At 35.4% G+C, this 20,969-nt stretch overlaps 4 protein-coding genes across 7 annotated transcripts; 2 read left to right on the top strand and 2 right to left on the bottom strand.

Moving 5' to 3' along the window:
* Positions 1 to 102: 102 nt before the first annotated feature.
* LOC125185613 (Sphingomyelin synthetase family protein) lies at positions 103 to 2,582 on the bottom strand. Its single transcript, XM_048082172.2, has 4 exons — positions 2,200 to 2,582; positions 1,000 to 1,394; positions 731 to 927; positions 103 to 639 (listed from the first exon to the last, which is right to left on the bottom strand). The coding sequence occupies exons 1-4, from the start codon at positions 2,514 to 2,516 to the stop codon at positions 235 to 237; spliced, it is 1,314 nt and encodes a 437-aa protein (XP_047938129.2). The 5' UTR covers positions 2,517 to 2,582; the 3' UTR covers positions 103 to 234.
* Positions 2,583 to 3,894: 1,312 nt separating this feature from the next.
* Positions 3,895 to 7,865, top strand: LOC125223113 (protein LAZ1 homolog 1-like). Of its 2 annotated transcripts, XM_048126100.2 has the most exons (9): positions 3,895 to 4,197; positions 4,641 to 4,874; positions 5,021 to 5,077; positions 5,240 to 5,348; positions 5,766 to 5,950; positions 6,025 to 6,113; positions 6,215 to 6,470; positions 7,085 to 7,333; positions 7,429 to 7,865. In XM_048126100.2, the coding sequence occupies exons 2-9, from the start codon at positions 4,659 to 4,661 to the stop codon at positions 7,621 to 7,623; spliced, it is 1,356 nt and encodes a 451-aa protein (XP_047982057.2). In that variant the 5' UTR covers positions 3,895 to 4,197; positions 4,641 to 4,658; the 3' UTR covers positions 7,624 to 7,865. The 2 variants fall into 2 exon arrangements, with proteins under 2 accessions (XP_047982057.2, XP_088918654.1); XM_089062528.1 differs by having other exon boundaries at positions 3,896 to 4,874.
* A 16-nt stretch (positions 7,866 to 7,881) lies between these two features.
* On the bottom strand, positions 7,882 to 13,717 carry UGT80B1 (UDP-Glycosyltransferase superfamily protein). Of its 2 annotated transcripts, none has more exons than XM_048126096.2 (15): positions 13,319 to 13,717; positions 12,478 to 12,837; positions 12,179 to 12,324; positions 11,574 to 11,816; positions 11,155 to 11,266; positions 10,784 to 10,954; positions 10,509 to 10,572; positions 10,147 to 10,204; positions 9,887 to 10,064; positions 9,354 to 9,484; positions 9,042 to 9,144; positions 8,713 to 8,789; positions 8,570 to 8,617; positions 8,340 to 8,489; positions 7,882 to 8,253 (listed from the first exon to the last, which is right to left on the bottom strand). In XM_048126096.2, the coding sequence occupies exons 2-15, from the start codon at positions 12,794 to 12,796 to the stop codon at positions 8,047 to 8,049; spliced, it is 2,007 nt and encodes a 668-aa protein (XP_047982053.1). In that variant the 5' UTR covers positions 12,797 to 12,837; positions 13,319 to 13,717; the 3' UTR covers positions 7,882 to 8,046. The 2 variants fall into 2 exon arrangements, with proteins under 2 accessions (XP_047982053.1, XP_047982054.1); XM_048126097.2 differs by having other exon boundaries at positions 12,478 to 12,820.
* A 4,619-nt stretch (positions 13,718 to 18,336) lies between these two features.
* On the top strand, positions 18,337 to 20,066 carry LOC125219731 (putative mediator of RNA polymerase II transcription subunit 26c). Of its 2 annotated transcripts, XM_048121781.2 has the most exons (8): positions 18,337 to 18,828; positions 18,902 to 18,970; positions 19,047 to 19,129; positions 19,205 to 19,284; positions 19,359 to 19,390; positions 19,461 to 19,521; positions 19,628 to 19,715; positions 19,829 to 20,066. In XM_048121781.2, coding segments are annotated over exons 1-8 (690 nt in total). In that variant the 5' UTR covers positions 18,337 to 18,552; the 3' UTR covers positions 19,830 to 20,066. The 2 variants fall into 2 exon arrangements, with proteins under 2 accessions (XP_047977738.1, XP_088914552.1); XM_089058426.1 differs by having other exon boundaries at positions 19,628 to 20,066.
* Positions 20,067 to 20,969: the final 903 nt, after the last annotated feature.

The raw sequence follows: 20,969 nt of genomic DNA, 5'->3' as shown, positions 1-20,969 counted from the left end.
AATTATAGTATGTTTGTCTCACACATTGATAAAGTCTTTATTTATTTATTTTCGGTTTAACTAAAGTCTTTATTATTTAAAATAGACTAATAGAAGACAACATTAAAACCAACAGGCAACAGCAATGCCTGAATTCTTGAAAGTTCAAACATACAACAAAAATTTTCATCTCCATACAACAACAACAATGAACATGTCACATCTCCATTCAACAACAATTGAAAGTAAGTAAAATCAGCCGTCGCTAGTCAATGTGAAGGCAAGAATGACTACCACTAATGCAAACAGCATGGTTGCACCAGAAAACACCCACAAAGCTTTGCTACTCGATTCCTGCCTCACCTGACTCACCTGACCGCTCACCTCAACCTCTTTTAGAAGTTCCCGAACTCGATCCATGTCTGAGTCTTTGGCCGCTTGTACAAGCCTGCTCTCAATTTTTTCCAGTTTATCCAGCCGCTTGGATCTCGAACTATCCTTGATTGGCCAGAATACACCTACCATCTTCCACAAGAAGATGCCCATGTAGATGGCTAGAATGCAATCCACGCTGTAATGGTGGCGCTCTCGGATTTCACGTTGGGCACTGTGAGCCACCAGCATCCATATAATGGCTGATGTAAACCCTCCATAGGCTTCCTGCAATAATTTCAATATGATTTCCATGAATGCCATTGTATATATCTGTGTAGAGGGAAGGGGGTGGAGTTTTATTTAACTCTATACGTACTGTCCATGCCATAGCTGTTAAGACAGCAACGAGCATGTGCCCGCTGTATATTAGGTCGTTGCACCCGCCACCAGCTTTCTTCAGAAGACTGTACCACGGTGAAGCTCCTTCGGAAGCTGTAGGTCGCAGAAAGTCAGCAAGAAAGTTCATCGAGCCCCAGTTTGGTATGAATTCAGCTTCATAATCTCCTGTAACAGCTGAGAGCAAATACAAGTTAGTCCGATGGTTGCAACATCTTTGACATCATGGAAGCAAAATTCGATATATACCATATGCAAAATCATGATGAATAATATGGCGTATAGCACTAGAATCTTTGGCGTATGGAACATAATATTTCTGCACCCAAGGATGCGGGTGTGCAGGCACTTGGAATCTAGCTGAAGCACACCATGGCCGCGCTGAGGGAAGGATGGTAGATACAAAAGCTATTGCACGAAGAAGCCGCCCAACACCCATGGTGAACATATATCTTGCTCCCAGGCCTAGCCCAGGAGCTTCAACTGAATTAAACAATACTGAGAATCCAAGCATAATAAACAACATCAAAAAATGGTGCAACCCAATGATTCGAGCCCTCAGGATATCCACCATTACTTGAGGTAGCTTCTCGTTCAACGCTAGCAGCAACCACTGGCCAACATCAGGGAGAGGTGGTGTTTCACTGTCCAACCATTATAAAAGCCCATCATACATCAAATTACAGAATTCTTATCTGAAAACATGCAGATAGGTTTTCAACTCTATCAGCACAGAAAACTAGATTGCAGGGAGATATTGATCAAATTGGCAGGGAATCAAATTTCTAGAAGTTTCCATTTACCAAGGTGTCCATCCAAAGAAGACCATATACATATATATACACAGAACTGCAATAAAATTACTCAAAGAAAACATATCATTAATTGGAGACTTGAAAGCTCAAAGAACTACTGAAGCACATACAACCAAGTTATTTAGAAACAAGGTCATAAGATCCAAGTAAGAAATTTAGCCAACGCCTGCTGATAGATATAAATCATCTCATTTTGGTATGTTCAAGATTACAAATGCAAAAATACTAGTGTTCTGCCGCAATTGACACCTTAATTTGAAACACAGAAAACAGCAGAGTCAAAAATGGAAGTTTACTTATGAACTTGCCATATTAAAATTTAGAGAATTTGTACAGAAACAATTTAATTCTGCTCTGTCCAAAGAATTAAATGTCCCAGCTCAGATTATAATTACTGAATCTATCATCTGAGACCTTCTAATAGTTATCGAAATACACAGAAAAAGGAATATGAAAACAGCAAAACATATATAAATAGAATCTGATTTCAGAATCATAAATCTGAGTGCAATTGACAAAATCCCCATTCCCTGCGACGGCAACAATGTCGACAAGTAGACCACAACACAACCCCCAAAAATAAAGGCCAGAACCCTAAATCTACGATAGCAAAAGTAGGTTTTGGTATACATACTTGTGCCAGTTTAGACCTAGAACAGCGGTGACAGAGCGAACCGAAATTGCTTCAAACAGCAGAGCTGAAAGCATGAAAAGTATGGAGAGAATGAAGGGTATTGCCGCCCGAAGCTCCAGCGACCAGTGCTTGTAAAATGGGACGCGAACTAGGGCGGCGATCGCAAGAGCCACCCAGAGAAGTGGCTGCAGGCGCTCGTGCCACAGCGGCGAGAGGTGGCGGAGGTAGTCTACGCCTACGTAGGCTATTGCTGCGATCCCCAACCCAGAGGAGCTTACCCAGCGGCGGCGGCGCTGAGAGATCGGCGGTGACCGCATTTTGCGGTTTAGAGAGTTGGGGGGAAAGAGACTTGAAGATTAGAGCTACTACTTCCCAAATTTTACTTAACTTCCAACCTACCTCCAAATTTAACTTCCAAATTTGATTAAGTTAGATAGAGACTCCAAATTTGATTAAGTTAGATTGATAGTAAAATAAAATAACTATTACTATAAAAGAGAAAAAATTAACGAGACAGAGGAAAGAGGAAAAAATAGATAAAATATAAAAATAACATTTTCAAAAAAATTATTTTTAGCATGCGACTAATTTTGGGACTATTTTTTCTAGACTAGAATATATTTGTTTTTTTCTTATATATATCACCAAACTTGTTTTTAAAATTTTGATAAGTTCATGAAAAAGATTCTTTTTATTTTTTAAAATTGGAAACACACCAAATTTAATGGCATGTTCAATGATTAAGTCACGCGTTTCAAACACGCTGAATGAAATAACATTTCTTTTCGACTGTTGTTTTGCGAAAATGGAGTAATAAATAGTTAGAGTGAAGAGAAAGTATAGTACTCCCTCCATCCCATGTTACTTGCACTGTTGTTTTTCGGCTCGTCACAAACTCCTTACACTATTTATAGTTTAAATTATAATTAATGCATTTAATTAATACGTTAGATTAAGTTAAGAGGTCCTTTATTAAGTGATGTCTCATTACACTTAAAATTCTAATTTAATTATATTTACTTTACTTCCTCTCTATTCTAACTATTTATTATCGTTTTTGCAAAACAACATTTGAATTGAAGCACCTCACTTGTAGTGGGAAGGAGGGAGTATTGTTTTGTAACGTAAATCCATTTCGATAATCACTGATCAATCCATGTTGGACTCCTCTACCGGTGACTGAGCGAGGCTTCAATTCGAAGGTGTTGTTGCCCTGCATTGTAAGTTGTAACCATGTGGGACTCCTTGTCGATATGGCGGAGAATATTTGGTAAACTATCATGATAGTCACAAGCTAAAATAGAATTTAAACTATCATGTTACCAATCTATCATGTTCATGTTACCAGGAGTATTAAATAATGTCAATGGTATTGACATTTGTTTTTTAAAATATAGTACCAAATTTAATATTCATCCCAAGTTAATTGAGATGTTTCATGACAAATAATTTTTGATATGAAAGCACTAATTTCACTCGTAAGTGTCCAAAAAAAAATACAAATAGATTAAACGAGAAAGAAGAGAATACATGGAGAAAAACAATTTTCATTATGATCATTATATGTTTGATAAACTATTTTTAATCTAAATTATACACCAAACAAGAATCATTTCATACTGGATTATATCATGTGAGCAAACTTGAAGAACTATCTCTATATAGAGAGATAAGAGATTAGCATTTGTATTTTGGCGTACACAAATATTTTAACACTAAATCATTTAAGTTTTTTTTAGACATGCAATAGGTACCAGTAAATACACTGACATTGGAATATATATACATACACTTTTAAAATTGGGATGCATTTAGAATTCTTCGGTTCGAGATGAGTTGTGCAATTGATTTTGTTTCGAGCCGTTCAAGCGAAGATAGACCGATTACATTCCTAAAGAAGCATTTTATTCAGCTCAGATTCATGCATTCTGAAATGAGAGGAATGGAATTCTATACTTTAGGCAATTTTTAATCAGATTTGTGGAGCTATATATCAAGGTTTTATCCTGCCCTAAAATTATCATCCATTTTTTTATTGTTTTCTCTAATTTCTTTGATTTTTGTGTGCTAATGCACATTATTAATTTATTATCAAGACAATTTGGGGATGTTCTGGTGAAATACGGCATCCATTTTATTTTATTTTTTGTTTCTTAATCATACATGCGGAAATAAATTCGGAATCAATTTGGTTTTAATGTAAAAAAGACTGCATTTTTAGGGCATTTTATTTTCTGTGAACAGAAAAATTGGTATTGCTTGCCTTAAATAGTTGGAAGATATTGATGATTTTGGAGCAACGTGGAGAATAATTTCACCGTGCAACCTTAGTTTAGCAGATTTTAATGAGGTGGTTTGGAAGGAGTTTAGGTTCTTTATTGATCAAACAGTTCAATCTAGTCCCTCTTATCTATGAAAAGCATATCACTTGATTTTTTCAGAAGGTTGTATGATGTGCAATGGGGTGGAAGGTGGTTTTACTCTCATTGTTACATATTGCCACTGTGGTTGATGCTATGAGCCGGTCGGAGAGATTTTTGTCCTTGGGTATGTATGTAGGAACTTCCGCCATTCGCAATTGGGTGGTTAGCAGCGCAGCCATATTTGTGTTGGTGGCTGTCATTCTGTCCATGTACTTGATCTTTGATCATTTGATTGCCTACAACCAGCCAGAGGTTCGTCCCATTTTCAAGATAGGTGCCTGGTTGGTTAGCTGATCGTATTGTTGTTGGTTGATACTAGTGTTCATGACTGTTTATCACAGCCACCAAGAGTCTTCTTTCGCGCCTTTAATAATGTAGTTGGTTATGTTTTATTTCAGGAGCAGAAGTTCTTGGTGCCCATTATTCTAATGGTTCCCGTATATTCTGTGGAATCGGTAATGATGTCTGGTGAATATCATTATACGCATTTAACTTCCAACATTAGGGGCACTGTTATTATGATAGATAATAACAACTTAAGATGAGCCGCTCTGAATTTATTTTCTTTGGACCAGGGCTTATTCTGTTTCTTGTTGATTGTTTGGTAATGTGAACAGTTTCTATCACTGTTAAACTCTGAGGTTGCCTTCAATTGTCAAATTCTGCGAGATTGTTATGAAGCTTTTGCATTGTATTGCTTCGAGAGATATCTCATAGCCTGCTTAGGTATGTCGATTTTCCCTTTACCTGTAATATTTTTCAATTAAAATCTTTCTTCGAAGACCATCCCAATTTCTAAATCTAGTACTCCACTTGTCTAGTTAGTCTTGCATTACTTTTTTTTTTTTTTCCTTCTTCCTGCATCAGTTCAACTCCATAATGTAAATATTCTCAAATTCAAAATTCATCAGTGGGCTTAGTGTTAAAAATATGAGAAGTTATAGGGTTCTAACCAGATAATGCATATAGTAGTGTCAAATTTCATGTGTCAGATACAAATTATGAAATTTCAGTTGATCACGTACAATTTGATGGTAGTCTCCCTTCTCATAAATGTCAATTGTCTGCATTCTTTTCGAATGTGTTTTCCTCCAACAGAACTATTGCACTATATCGAAAATCATGCAAGATCATGTCTTGCAGGTGGAGAGGAAAGTACCATTAAATTTATGGAAGACCAAAGCTTGGTTACCTCTTATACACCTCTTGTAGATGAAGTTTATGCTTATGGCATTGTTCAACATCCTTTTCCATTGAGTTGCTTTTTAAGAGACTGGAAGCTTGGTGCTGAATTCTATCAAGCTGTAAAAATTGGTGTTGTGCAATATGTATGTAGACTTTCATGGAAATTGGCAATCTGATGTTTTCCGTTTGTTATTAACCTAAGTCTCTGATGCAACAGATGACACTGAAGATGATATGTGCATTACTTGCAGTGCTTTTTGAATCTTTGGGCGTTTATGGGGAAGGAAAGTTTGACTGGGGATATGCGTAAGTTACTATTGTACAACTTGCTCAAGTTTAGCTTTCACTTTTCTAGCTTGGTTTCTGTGTTGTTGTGATTGAGTTAAAAGCTTGTGATCTGCTTGCAGTTATCCCTATTTAGCGGTAGTACTAAATTTCAGCCAAACCTGGGCCTTATATTGCCTTGTGCAGTTTTATTCTGTTACCAAGAATAAATTGGCACCAATTAAACCCTTGGCCAAGTTTTTGACATTCAAGTCAATCGTCTTCATGACATGGTGGCAAGGTGTTGCTCTTGCCTTTATTTTCTCATTTGGAGCTTTTAAGGGGTCACTGGTACAGGTTCTGGAAGCCCGTATACAAGACTACTTCATATGTTTAGAGGTGTGTTGAAAATTACCTCAAGTTCCTTTTAATGTTGCTGAGTATATAATTCAAATGACCATATATCATTATAGTATATCATGCATCAATAATCAAATCTGTCTTTTTGTTTCTTTAATGTGACGGAATTGAATTCTTGTGCTTTTTGTACCTAGTTTTCCAATCAGTATCGTATTCCTATTGGTTGGAGTCTTTATAGTTTATAGCATGCTGATTTCCACATCGAATATAGACGTATCCTTCACAAAATTGCTCCTACCATTTTCTTGCAATTGGAAATTGGAACCTTGACTGGAGAGAGCAGAGTTCTGTATCTTAATTTCACAGAATAAGGAATATTGAGGCTTCTGTTTCAACACTTTAGGCACATCCTCTTTGTTTACATTTTCCGAAGTTTTGTTCAATGCAAACACACACATAGTAATGTACTACTACTATATTTTAGTTGTAGATCATACATGTTGTCCTCGAATATTCTCAAGGCTCTTCATTAAATGATAGATAGATAGTATGACTCTTCGTTAGGATTCTAGTTTTAAAAGCTCTTGCAATAATATTAGGAGTTTTATTGGATTCAATGTTGTGACGGATGAATTTGGATGTTGGTGAGTCAGATGGGTGTGGCTGCTGTGATACATATCCATGTTTTCCCTGCTGAACCCTACAAACGCGGAGAGAGATGTGAGCGAAATGTTGCTGTCATGGCTGATTACGCAGCCTTAGAAACTCCACCAGATGCCGAAGAGGTTCAAGACTGCGAAAGATCTCCCACAATACCTGTTTCGATGATTACAGAGGGAGAAGAAACCCACCCGAAAATCCACCAAAGTGTCTGTGACGTGCTCCTTGGAAGCGGTGGGATTGTAAGACACGTCTCTTTCTCCTTTCTCTTAATCAAATTCACCATACCTTCTGCATTGTTATTTTACATATTTGTGGATGGTTCGTGTTTTCGCAGATGGTTGATGACGTGAAGTTTACTGTGTCCCATGTTGTCGAACCAGTTGAAAGAGGACTGTGTAAACTGAATAGAACTTTTCGCCATATATCTGAAAACATGAAAAAACATGGGGAATGCAAGAATGATTGCTGCCTAGTCCCATTGAACTCGTCCCCGAAAGAAATCGCTAGCACAAGCGACAACGATCATTAACCGGTTATATCAAAATACAGAGATACGCAGGTCTGTAATGCAGTGCCCCGAAATTGCAGATGAAACCATTTCTGGAATCTCAACTATTCAGGGAATCTTTCTTTCTTTTTTTTAATAGGTACAGGAGATCTGCATTTTAGTGTTATTATAATTGTTAGTTTTAGAAGAAAAAAGAAAATTACAGCAGTGTACTATTATTATTATTGTAGTTGGTATTTTACTAGTAATACTCTTGTGGGATAGAGGGAGACAGAGTACTAATCAATTACCAACTCAATAAAATAATAATCAAATATATGCTACCTACTATTACAACACTCACAAGCAACGTACAAGATTTAATAATCAAATGCCAACTCAAAAAAATAAATGAATAATTACCTAATAAATAGCTTATGTACAAATGAGACATCATAACTAAATCTAAGAGCCGCAAGGTAAGCAGCAGATCCTGCCAATCTGAGTGAAAAACCACTGTAGAGGATTTGGGCCGTCATCCTTCTCTGGAGGTGGTGATGGCGGCGGCAACGGAACCTCAGCTGGTAAGTGGCGGTGGAATGCATCGACAGCAGCTCCGACGCCATCTTCTTTTTCGATACGAGCTGCTACTTCCATTGCTCGAGATTTCACCTGGAAGAACGTAGAGACAGTGAGTGAGCTTGTGACTAAAACCAATACATGAACTTTTTCGAAGTGTTCTTGATACGTTTTCGTACCTCTGGCTGCAGCATGAATCTTATAGCTTCTGTGAGGGATTCAGCAGTTAGCTGTGATATGGGAATCGGAGCAGGACCGAGTCCTTTCTGGTAGATTATCTCACCCCAGAAAAACTGATCCCCGAAGAATGGAACAATGGTCGTTGGACACTGCAAGGCACGCGTAGATTAGAAAACGCATTACATTTTGCACGTTCGAATGCAGAATGTTTATAGGAAGATTACGTTACCCCTGCTTTTAGTCCAGTTGCTGTAGTCCCAGCTCCACCATGATGAACCTACAAATCCATTATGTTTCTTATGTTTGAATAAGGAAGTGATCATTACATGTCTGCAGTTATTATGTAGAGCGAAACGGCAGCTACAAACTTACCACAGCAGAACATTGAGGAAACAACCAGTCATGAGGGCAATCCACAATCACGAAAACATTGTCAGGCATATTTGAATCTGAAAGGGAAAAAAGCTCCTTAGAAGACAGGAAAATGGTGTCCGTTTGTTTTGTGGCAACACGAATGTCAAACTAAATAGCAGTCTCTATGGTGGTTTGAGCGGTTGGAGGTTTTGGATTTTGGAACCATTGGTAGAATGAATACATTCTTCTTTATTTGCTACTCAGCATAAATTTTGTGAAAAGGTGAGGATCAGATGGAGGATGCAGAAAGAAACACCAAGAGATCGAACCAGCAAAATGATACGTACATTTACCAAGGTCTCCCCAGCCTCGATCAACTATTCCTCTTTGCCCGGTAATCTCTAAAGCTTCCAAGATGGTCTTTGTAGTTTTGTTTGAATCATCCAGAGGCTTATCAAGCAGAGCAAACATATTATTAATGAATTCCTCTGTGTTTGTATTTGGAAAAAGAATTTGTTTATTCTCTGAAGGGAACATGTTTTGCAAACAAAAGTTGTAGAACAGATGCAGTTATTCAAATCACGAGTAAGTTCTATTTCAAGACAGTGAATGCAAGATAGTAGTATGAATTGGATTATACTAATACCATTACCACCTACCATGCTTCCAAACCCAATATAAATCGGTGGAGATCCGTTTTGTATCCATTCTGCAAATTCTTCAGATGGTTGATACTTTGATCCAAGGTTCATAAAGCAATACCCGACAACATCGACCTGGTTCCCCCAGTCTGCCATGGAGTAATGACATCAGTTGTAAGATTTGACATTTAAAAAAAAACATCCAACTACAACGAAGTTGCATACACATGCAAAAAAGGTCACATTTGACAAACGTGATGTGGATGCTATAGTGATAGTAGATATAGATTGCTTTGAAGTTATAAGCTTTGAAAGTTCAGATCAATCAGCCGGATAAACCCATACGAGCAATTTTACAAAAGGAGTTCGGAACTAACATTCTTAGGTGGCTACAAGTTATCGAGCATTATTAGCCAAATGAACTCAATGAAGAAGTGTGCCAAAAAAAATGTGAGAATTTGGAGAATCATATCAACACAAACCTAGTTATTTACACAATAAATCTGAGGTATGAAATAAAGAAATCTCAAGCAACTGAAAGATGGCCTTACCGTCTGGCTTGGGTACAACATGGGGACTCCACATGTAGCCTGTCGGTAGATGAGAAATCGAGCCATGGTATGAGCTGAAGTATGCAATAGGGGGAAGCTTCAGTTTATTTCTCCTGAACTCATTAATAAGTCCTCTGATGCCCCACCATATAAGTAAGTCCACAAGAATATACGAGAGCTGGATCAATTAAAGAATTATTCATTTACAATCCGGATTTATCAAATTTAAGAAGAGAGCAGCTCAAGATGATTGCACATACCCAGTATCCTGCACTTTGAGGTACACGTGCTAATGGGTGAGGAAATGCATATGTAGGCCTGTAATTTCAACCCATGATTATAAGTTTCCTTAACCATTTCTAACAAAGAGAGATACATTATCCAAAAACAGAGTGCAAGTTTTAAACACTAAAGAAATTTGTTAACAAATACAAAATTGTGTAAAAAAACAAGCCCCACCGCCACCTCAAAAAGGAAAGGAAGAATTCTGATAACATAATCATGAAAGGTCATGCTGACTACTCGGCTTGTAATGACAAATTTTACATGTTATGAGATTCATATTTAAGCAGGATGAATTAATCATCAATCAAAAAAAGGGTGAGCAGTAATTTTCGCTTACGTCCATGGCATTGTGAAGAAAATGTGCAAGGGAACACCAAGAGCTTCAGCCACGTGTGCGTGTCCTGATAACAAGAACATCATCTCAATGGCATGTAAACTATCAGCACTAGATGATTATATCTCAATGGCATGTATGTTCAAGAATTTCTCAAAACAACATCAAGAAAGTTAGATTGAGCATATTAACTAATAAAATATAAAATGTAAAATTTTGCACAAAAATCTTAATTAAACTTCTAAAATGTGGTATGGGAGTACTTTGCAACAACTTACCATAAGCAGGAGGGTTTGCAATAATTGCCTGAGCTCTGAAAGGTTCCCCAGTTATTAGATCTGGTTCTGTGCAAGCCGGAAGCAGAGATTCAATAATGGCCTTTATTTGTTTACGTTGTATAGCAATTTCTCCTGGTGCCGATGGAATAAGACCTTTATTTCTGGCCATATCTGCAATCACATGTAATTGATTTAGTCAGGAAATGCTCAAAAACGTCACTTGGAAAAGTTAGAACTATGAACTGCATCAAAAACCAATAGCAGCACGGCCATGAAGAACTGCGGAAGAAAAAGCATACAACCTGTATGGTACATTAATTCGAAATATTCTAGAATTTTATGAATGCATATTCAGGTTGAGGACCTCTTACATCCAGCCAAAACACGAGGATCACCACCAAGTGGGTAAAAGTCCACCCCAGCTGACTTTACAAATCCACGGAAATTAGAATGAGTTGCCAACCTTACATGATGGCCATATGCCTGTTTTCATTTAGAATAAGCAATTAGATAATGAGGTATATAGAACTATTGGAAAGTGCTTCACAAGCAAAAAAAAATGGAAACACAAAACAAAACATAACGATGACAATCACTGTTACCAGTTCGCAACTGTAAATAACAACTCTTCAACAATAATAAAACTATCAGGCATAGAGAAGCTAAGATCACACCTCAGGGAGATAACAAAGACAATTTTAGAGTTGGGAAACTAATTTTGACAAACAAGAGGTGAGAAAACACTGGAAACGGGACGAAACTACCATAAGCTCAAGCACCTATGCCTTACCTGAAGTCTCCTTGCAACAGCAAGGAATGGCTGTACATCTCCTCTTGTTCCAACTACAAGCACTGCAATCTTTAGTTTGGGAACTGATTTATTATGATCGGTAAAAATATAATCAACAGCAGAAGGCATTCTATCGAACTGATGGAGCTCTAATAACTCTGAAGCTACAGGAGAATCCTTAGTGAGATCAACCTCCACAGTTCCATCACTCTGTATCTTCACTATCTCGACAATTAACTTTTTCTGTACCAAACAACACAAAAGTACAAAATCAACATAAAAAGAGATCCATAATATTAGTCCTAGTAGTGAGGGAAAATGTACGATAACTATTATGTTATGCCTCAGAAACTTGAGTGCCTATTGATAAGAGTTTTGGAAACATGAGCAATAATTTTCTAAGGCCAACATCAAGCTATGAGATAAGGAGTTAAGGACGGAGGTATTCCCCACAGCCGTAGAAAGCATAAATGCTACAGGGGAATCACCTATACCAGAATGCTTAAAAAGTAAAATAGAAGCCGATATGTATAACCCACACCTATCTGTATACACAAAGAAGCATGTTGAGAATTAATTCAAGACATTTATGCAATGAGTCTAACCTTCTCACGTTCTGAGAGTCTATCCAGCTTTAGAGCAGACAACGGACTACCCACCCTCTTCTCAGTCATAGACCGAGAAAATGCAAGCTCTTCCTTTTCAAGGAAAAGATTTCTCTGCACAGGTGCTGTAATGCAATGGTCCAACCCTTAAGATTCAAAGAAAATGTTCAAGTAAGAAAACTTCATCAATCCAACAGTTAAACAGTAGAAAAAACACATGAACATGCAGAATTTCAGCTTAATTGATTCCAGGTCTTGTAATCAATGCTTGTTGGTGCATTGAGAAGTATGAGTCTAACCTTTGTACACCCGAGGTGATGGACTACCACTGAGATCTTTTACCGAAGACGCCTCTACCATAGATGATGACTTTAACAAGTTTGATTGTCGAATGTTGGCCTGAGGTGTCGAAGGCAGATCAAACTCGCCATCTATAGACCGATTATCTGGTTGCCCGTCAAAACTTCCATGGATGCCGTCTCCCTCGCCTTGTCTTTCTCTCAATTTACATTTCACATCAGGGTCATGAATTTGATTTGTACTATTAGACTCCTCTTGGCTTCTCTCCAACCCAGTTTCTAAAACTTCTCTATCATTATCAATTCCGTTTCCATCCATTTGTACTCCAACAAAACCGAATGCCTTCAGCAAATACAAAACTGTTTTTGCTGAATATCACAGGTTGAGAAACTATGCAAACCAAATGCGGACAAGTGCAATCACAAGATTAAAAAACAGACCACCACTCTACAGCATATCAAATAGCAGCAACTACAGCTAGAACACTCAAACTTCCCAAATATTTAGGCACAAAAATGGGAACTTTCCTTAAAAACAGTAAAAAGCTTGCAACTTTACACACACAGCTATTTCCAAACACTCACCATACAATTCCACGTGCTCACTACTAAAACAAGGAATGCAATTAAGTGGAAGGAACTCACTCACACCTTACATGCCATCCAGTTAAATCAAACACACACAGAGACAAGCCTAACAGAAAGAATTGGGCTTTCCAGCATCGCATAAAACGCGTGACAATCTGAATTACTAGCATAAACAAAAAAATCCTATGCATCATTTCCCACCTCTGGAAAAACCCTGAAAAAAGAAGATAAAAGCAGAGATTCAATAGCAAACCTTCTTAGGAATTTGTGCAAGCAGCTTCAAGCTATGCTAATTGTCGAATAAATGCAAGCGAATTCAACAATATTGGGGAAAAAGGTTGTGCCTTTAATTTACAAAAAATGAGACCAATGGTCATAGGCGTAGAAAGCTTAATGACAGGTAGAAATATGGTATATTACACTCATTTCCAGCAAAGGCTGCTTCTATTTACTGTGACAAAATCGAGAAAACAGCGTAAATAATTTCATGGAAAAATAGCAATTCCTTCCAAATTAAGGAGGTGGTGGTTACGTTAAACCCCACTAAATAAATAAAGATTAGGGTTTAAAAAAAAGGGAATGATAATGGGAATTGGGAATGATAAAGGTGGTAGTTACTGTTAGTTATGGAGGTTGGCTGTGATTTAGGGCTCGAGAGATTCTCAATAATAATGCTGTAGAATATTCAGAATTTGTTTTCGAAAAAAACTCACAATTTTTATTTTCTCTTTTTATGGAGTATTTTTTAAATTTGTGAATCAAATCCCAAAGTTTGGACATAATTTCAAATTAGATATAATATATTCAAAAATTGTTAAAGAACATCCACCACAATATATATTCTCTTTTTATAGATTACTTATAAATTTGTAAATCTAATCCCAACGTTTGGACATTATTGCGAATTAGAGCTAATAATATCTATACTCATATTTTAGGATTAATGATCCAATTTATCTTATCTTAGTGATACTATAAATTTAACTTAATACTACGTATAAATTGACAATTTAAAGTTTTGTCTAAAAATGGTTATTCTTATTATGTTGTTATTTCATTATTATGCTTATAAATAAATTGAGGACATTTGAAAAATTGTAGTCTCGGATTGTCCGATGAATCAATTTATTTTATGTAACGCTTTACTAATTGTTTTTAATAAGAGGCCAGCTTAGATTAGGTAGAAAGTAGTCTTTTTAACGTCATTGATTATGTGTTTATTCACTCATTATATTTGATCGTTGACCAATTAATTGTTTTTTAGTATTTGTTTGATTAGAAATTCAAAACCTAATTCGTATATAAAATTTAAAATCCTAAGAGCATAGGAAAAAATAAAATCCTAATAAAAATAGAAATTGATATACTTATTTGTTATGATTTTTTATATTTTTTAACATAAAGTCATGATTAAATTATAAAAAAAAAGTAGACGTGTTTGAGTGGACGAAAATCACTACGAGGTTATATATTTTAATGAAAGTGGCCAAAAAAATTTGACGCGATTGTCTATTTATTTAGAGATATTTTTGTCCTAAAACTTTTAGAATGTGGTGTAACCAAAAAAATAGACACTATTCTCATTCTTTGTTTGAATTATTGTACATAGTAAAGTTTTAATATTTCCATGATAATGGTGTGCAATTCTTGTATAATGAAAAGGTTTTGGTCAATAATTTTATCATGATACAAACTAAATTAATAATATTATGGTATAACAGTGTATTTAGTTCCACCTGAATCGAATTTATTCCATTTGAGTTGTTACAATTAGAATCACACTATAATTTTAAATTACTACTACTATATCAAGATCTAGATCTACATAATATTTTAATAACAAAAAATCATTGTCAGAATTATCACCTAAAAGTTATGCTATTAATATTTATTTTAATGATGGGTCTTATCTTTACAGTGATAATAACATTTTAATAAATATACTTAACAATTGATAAAGAATATAAGTTGTCTTTTTTAACTCGAAAATTTTGACCAACGACATTTTTGTTATTTTGTTCAAGAGTTGGGTATTAAATTTGTATTTTACGCATGAGAAATTTTTAAGAAAAAGTTAAACATCGATACATTTTCAACATATAACAGAAGTACCTGAATCAATTTATGTAGACTTAAAATAATACTCTCAAAATTGATCAGAAAAATGAGACCATCATGAGCCGTATTAGTATGAAACTCACCTTCCGGACGATTGAAAGGCTCTAGTTGTTGATGGTCTTATATTACTATATGTCTATATCATATCCAATATATAGGATATGAACATATTTAATGGATTTTTCTAATAGTTTAGGTTAACCATTTCCAAAAAAAATATGGATGTCCAGTAATTGATACCAAATCAACCAATTTGTGTAAAGGGACATTGAAAAATGAAATAACTTCAAGTTTCATGAGTACATAACCAACAAATTAAAGGGTTAAAAAACTATACTTAAAGAGTAGGGACAGATAAGCAGAGTTTTATATATCATTCATAATATTATATAACTCACTTAATGATAAAAATAGACAAAAAAATTTGTCGCAGATAATTTATAATACTCCTTCCATTTCATTATAAGTTATACGTATTCATTTTTAGACCATCCCATCATAAGTAGAAAACATGCCAGGACTCATAAGAGAGAGCAGAAAATACATGAAAAAGATTAAGGGAGTAGTAAAGAGAATTATTTTACTTTTTAGTAGGGAAGAGGAGTAAGGGCATCCACTATAGGGGCGGCGCGACGGCCGTCCCGTTTGCGGCTTAGCCGCGGCGGGCTATAGCGGAGGAGGCGTCCGCCCCGGGGGCGGACGAATTTGCTGGGGCGGACGGGCATTCGCCGCGATTGCGGCGAGGACGGGCCGGAGGAGAGAGACGCGCGGCGGCCGCCGCGCCTATCTATTGTGCGGCGAAACCGGCGCGGCGGTCGCCGGTTTAAATTTTTTTTTTTTTTTTTTTTCGAATTTGTAATGGATTTTTTATAAATATTCCTCCCATTTTCATCTTCTCTCCACACACATCTTCACACACATTTCACTTTTTATCCAAATTTTCTATCTCTAAAAACTTTTCAATTATGGATGATTTGTGGAATCAAGCATGAGATTCTTTGATTCAAGAGGTGCAGAGGGAGGCCGACGAGGCGGCGGCGGCGATCCCTCGTGAGATTCGTCATCGTCGGACAATCCCACGAGACCATGTCGGAGCCGTTTTTCTCTAATTACTTTTAGTCCGATAATTTTAATTGTAATTGAATTAAAATATACAACAAATAAAATAAAGTGAAATATGGCTAAAAAAAATGTCCATTATTGCTGTGGACACTTTTTTTTGTGGCTGTGGACAAATAAAAAAGTTGTCCACCAAAAAGTGTCCACCTATAATGAATGCTCTAACATAGAAGAAGGGAAAATGAAAATAAACTTATTTATTTGGGTTGGGCTTATAGACAAATTGGGCTCGTGCATCAGATTTTTATCAAATACTACTACTAATCAATCTAAAAGGCTTGTTTTATATTCTCATGTGCTTACAGATTTTATAAGATTTAGAAAAAAAATTTATTATGTGATTCATAGATTCAAAGATATATGAAAACCTGTTTTTTAGTAGAATTTGTTCGATACACGGAGTCAGAATTAGAATTGAAATTGGAATTAGAATTTTATGAAATTAAATTAGAAGGAATTAATTCAATTCTAAATCATTTATTCGGAAAAAAATGATGTAGTATGGAAAGTTATATTGTGTGTGCATGTATTGTGTGTATTCAAGTGTATAGTGTGTTAAATTATCTAATGTTATAACTATTTAGAATATAATTATCTTTTTTTATATGGAATTTGAAATTGTGAATAATTGGGGTTATAATTTAAATTCAAATTGTTCAACACCATGGATTGAGTTTGCAAATTGGAATTGAAGTCTTTAATTTCAATTTTTTTTTTCAGTATCAAACATTAATTTGAAATTAAAGACTCTCATTCCAATTCTGCAAGCTCAATCCATGATACTGAACTGAGCTATAATACTTTTCTGACATTATGTAAAGTGTTTTTAAAATCGTTTCGTCATTGAATTATGCCTACGATGATTCATAAAACCAAAATAAAATCCCCCATTCCACTCTTAAAACTAAAATAAATGCAAAGTACTTATCTTCAAAAAATTCGACAGTTTAGAAAACAGTAATAACATTTTTGTATATGATTTATTTACAACTGGAATTAATTAATATCACCAACCTTAATTCAAGTAAACTTTATAGTCACTCCAATTAGCTAGCATCTTGGCTATTCACTCTTCAACAATTCAAAATTATTTTTGTTACACCTACGCTACTCCTCTCACGTTATGGAAATTTTATTCAATTTTCCAACTCAATTATGTTTCACATTCAATTCAGCATTTACAAAATTAATGCAAAACAGAGAAATAAAAACATCATAATCCATCTTTGTTCCATAAAAACGAGCATGCTTTGCTCATGTTTTTAGAGTCATCTAAGTGCAGTGGCGGATCGGGGGGCGGTCGCTCCCTCCGTGCGACTAATTTCCTCTTATCCGGATGTAAAATTACCATGTCCACCCCCTCCGTTTGCCCCGACGTCACCCCGAAAATAAATAAAAAAATTATCATTTTCGCCCTAAACCAACCTACTAATATATATTTCGCCCCCTCCATTTATGAATCATGGATTCGCCACTGTCTAAATGTGAATTTATTTCTAAAATGAATAAACATACACATAGACTTTGCTTGCATTTAAAATTTGAAATCAGATCATAGAGATTAATTGGCCTTATTAATAATAAGTACTTACTAGTTTTTTTATTTTATTTTAAATTAACTCCTTTATGAAATTACAAATAAACTCATAAGAAATGAGGAAATTACAACTGACGTTAAGAGGGCTCGAACTCCACATTTCATACATTGATGTCTAAACTCCTTGCCGCTAGTTATTACATTACATAATTTCCTTGTTAGTTTTCGTTACTATATTTTGTAAATAATTACGTAAATATCTAATGAATAAGTTATTATATTTTTTTTACTATATCTGCAGATATTTAAACTGCAGTTATAACCATGCAATGCGTATATTATTGTTGCATAACTAATTCCAAATATAATGACTCTATTACCTAAAATATTGTCGAGCGTTGAAACCGAAATAAAACAAGAGATTTTAATAAAGTATGGGCATTTGCGTCTTTTCACCCTGAAACGACACACTAATTAAGAAACAATGGAGATGAAGAAAAATGTGCATTAGAATGAAACCGCCATTGATATTTCTCCAATTCGATTGCAATTCAATTCATTTCCATAAATTCATCTTCCCAAAACCACTCTTCATTCCAACATCACTCATTCCGAAATGAAACCGGTTCTGCCAACACATTTTCGTGATTTGTTCCATTACTCCAGCTGCTTCTATCTCTTCTCCTCCACCCTTTAGTTGCAGAATTTTTGCTATGGATTTGAACAGCTTCCGATCCTTCATATCGGATTCCGGAATTGATGTCTGGACTTGCATCGACATGGCAATATCCGTGGCGTCTGCTGATCATGAAGTCGAGCTCCGGAATCGGAGAGACGGAATTGTCGAGAAGCTTTTCGCGCCGCCGTGTCAGAATTGTGTGGAGAAGAAGGATGAGATCGATCAGCAAAGTCTAGGTCTAATTGATGATGAGGCAGATGAGCAGAGGAAGATTCTGGAAATCAGGAATCTTCTAGATGATCATAGCCAGGTTTTTTCTGCTTCTGTTGCTTTGATTTTGACTTTTGTTTTTATTTATTTGACTAATTTGAAAAAAATTGCAGAATGAGAGATATTTGATTGAGATGCTTCAGAGGCTTTTGGAGATGAATACTAGTTTTATAACTCTCAAGGTGACATTTTCCTCCCATTCAAATTCACACTTGTATTTTTGGTGTTACAAATTTGTTGAGTTTATTTGTATTGAAGAATACTGAGATAGGAAGACATGTAACTAAACTGCGAAAGCATTCATCCAGTGAAGTTCGAAGACTGGTTAAAATTGTTATCAGGTCAGTGCAAAATAAAAAAAAAATCAGTCAAGAATTTCAGAAACAATATTATTGTAATTGCATTTCTGATTGCAGAAAATGGAAGGAGACTGTTGATGAGTGGGTGAAACAGAATACACCTATAGAAGAAGAAGAAGTAGCCACTGAATTCAATGGTAAAAATATAACAAGATTTTGTAGTTTAAATGTGGTATGATGAAACTTGTAACATCCTATTTATTTAATGAAGGTGATGCAAGAAGTCATCCAAATCCACCAAAGGTAGGAATTTCCGGACTTTGAAAACAATTTTACTTGATTTTCATTTGATTGGGTGATGGATTTAAAGCAGAGGAAGGCAAGGGATAATGGGGTGTTACTGAATCATGAAGGTTATCAAGAATCTCAATATGGTTAGGCTTGAATCTTAATCAAACCGTGATATCTTTTACCACTAAACAAGTTGGATTATGATTTATGATGTGATGCTTGTTTTGATGTGTGTATATGTGTATGCAGCCAAGAAACAAGTGAAGGATATTTCAAAACTCAAGAATTCGGTTGTTTCCAACAATGGAGGCAGAGGCAGTGTCCTTATCATCAACTGGTGAACTGTTTGACAACTCCATCTCTTCTTTGTTTGAGATTCCTCACTTTCATACTTATTGATTTTTCTAATTTTTTGGCTTTGTTTGTTTTTGTTTTTGTTTGTGTGTGCAGATTATAAAAAGAAAAATGCATTGATTCTTGTAATAGTTGGAGAAAGATTCAAAGAAGATAGAATAGAGAGAGAGAGAGAGAGAGAGAGAGAGAGAGAGAGAGTCCCATGTGATTTTGTAGAGGTGAATGAATGTGGTTTAATGGACAAATTGCTGCAACTGTACATGAATGAGTAACTCACATGAAATAAATTTAATGTCACACAATGTTGATGAGAGGACAAAAATTTCAGCTACAATTCTGTTTTTCAATTGTCATATCAATATTTCAAATTTCTGTCACACTAGTAACAACTTAGTCATAAAAACCCATTTTATAAAAATCTTCTACTAATTCGCTCAACTTTGTTATCAATTGGGAATTCGAGTAAGGTGATGTAACTATTTAAAAAAATTGCTGAGTGGGTCTCAAATACAAATATTCCCTTGCCCCAATTATGTACTATACCATTTACTTTTAGCACCACAAAATATTAGACAATTTTTTTGTAGACTAAAAATAAATAAAAAGTATAGTGATATATGATGAACATTCGGTAGTGGTGTGGTCAAAGAATAGTGTTACCACCTATTAGCTAAATGACAGCTTAGTCATGAAATGCTGAAAGAATATGTTTGCAATAAGACAGTAATAATAATGAATAGATTGACCTAGAATTGCAATTTAAGTGGATGGGGTATGGTGATCCCTTTATTCATAGACCTATCCCATAAACATCTGCACATGCCTATTCCATTGTGTTCCCTTCTCATTGGATATATCTAAAAAATATCACTTCTTCTAAACTTTATTCATTGTCATGAATTGGTTCATTTTTTACCCATTTTTTTTTTATCATTTTATCTCTCAAATAGTCAACCATATGTTTATCAATCTTTTATGGGAGTATTTAATAGATATGCTAGAGCAAGTTGAGAGCTCTTATCCAATATTAATTATATGTATGGGATGCATATTAACCTTAGTGAATGACTGTAAAATTTTTATGGTCTGAGAAAATCCATCTTGAAATTCATGTTTTAGTTTAGAAAATTAACCCACATTTTTGATAGATTACACTAACATTTTTGGAAATTGGACCTAGATAGTAGGATGAAATGACTAAGCTGCCCTTCATCTTCTCACTCATAAAATTTAACTT

The sequence above is a fragment of the Salvia hispanica genome, chromosome 1, assembly GCF_029641045.1.
Source record: "Salvia hispanica isolate PSC_SH4W2 chromosome 1, Shi_PSC_v1, whole genome shotgun sequence".
Classification (NCBI taxonomy): domain Eukaryota; kingdom Viridiplantae; phylum Streptophyta; class Magnoliopsida; order Lamiales; family Lamiaceae; genus Salvia; species Salvia hispanica.
The sequence above is the reverse complement of the archived record's forward strand: the minus strand, read 5'-3'. Positions and strand labels throughout refer to the sequence as shown.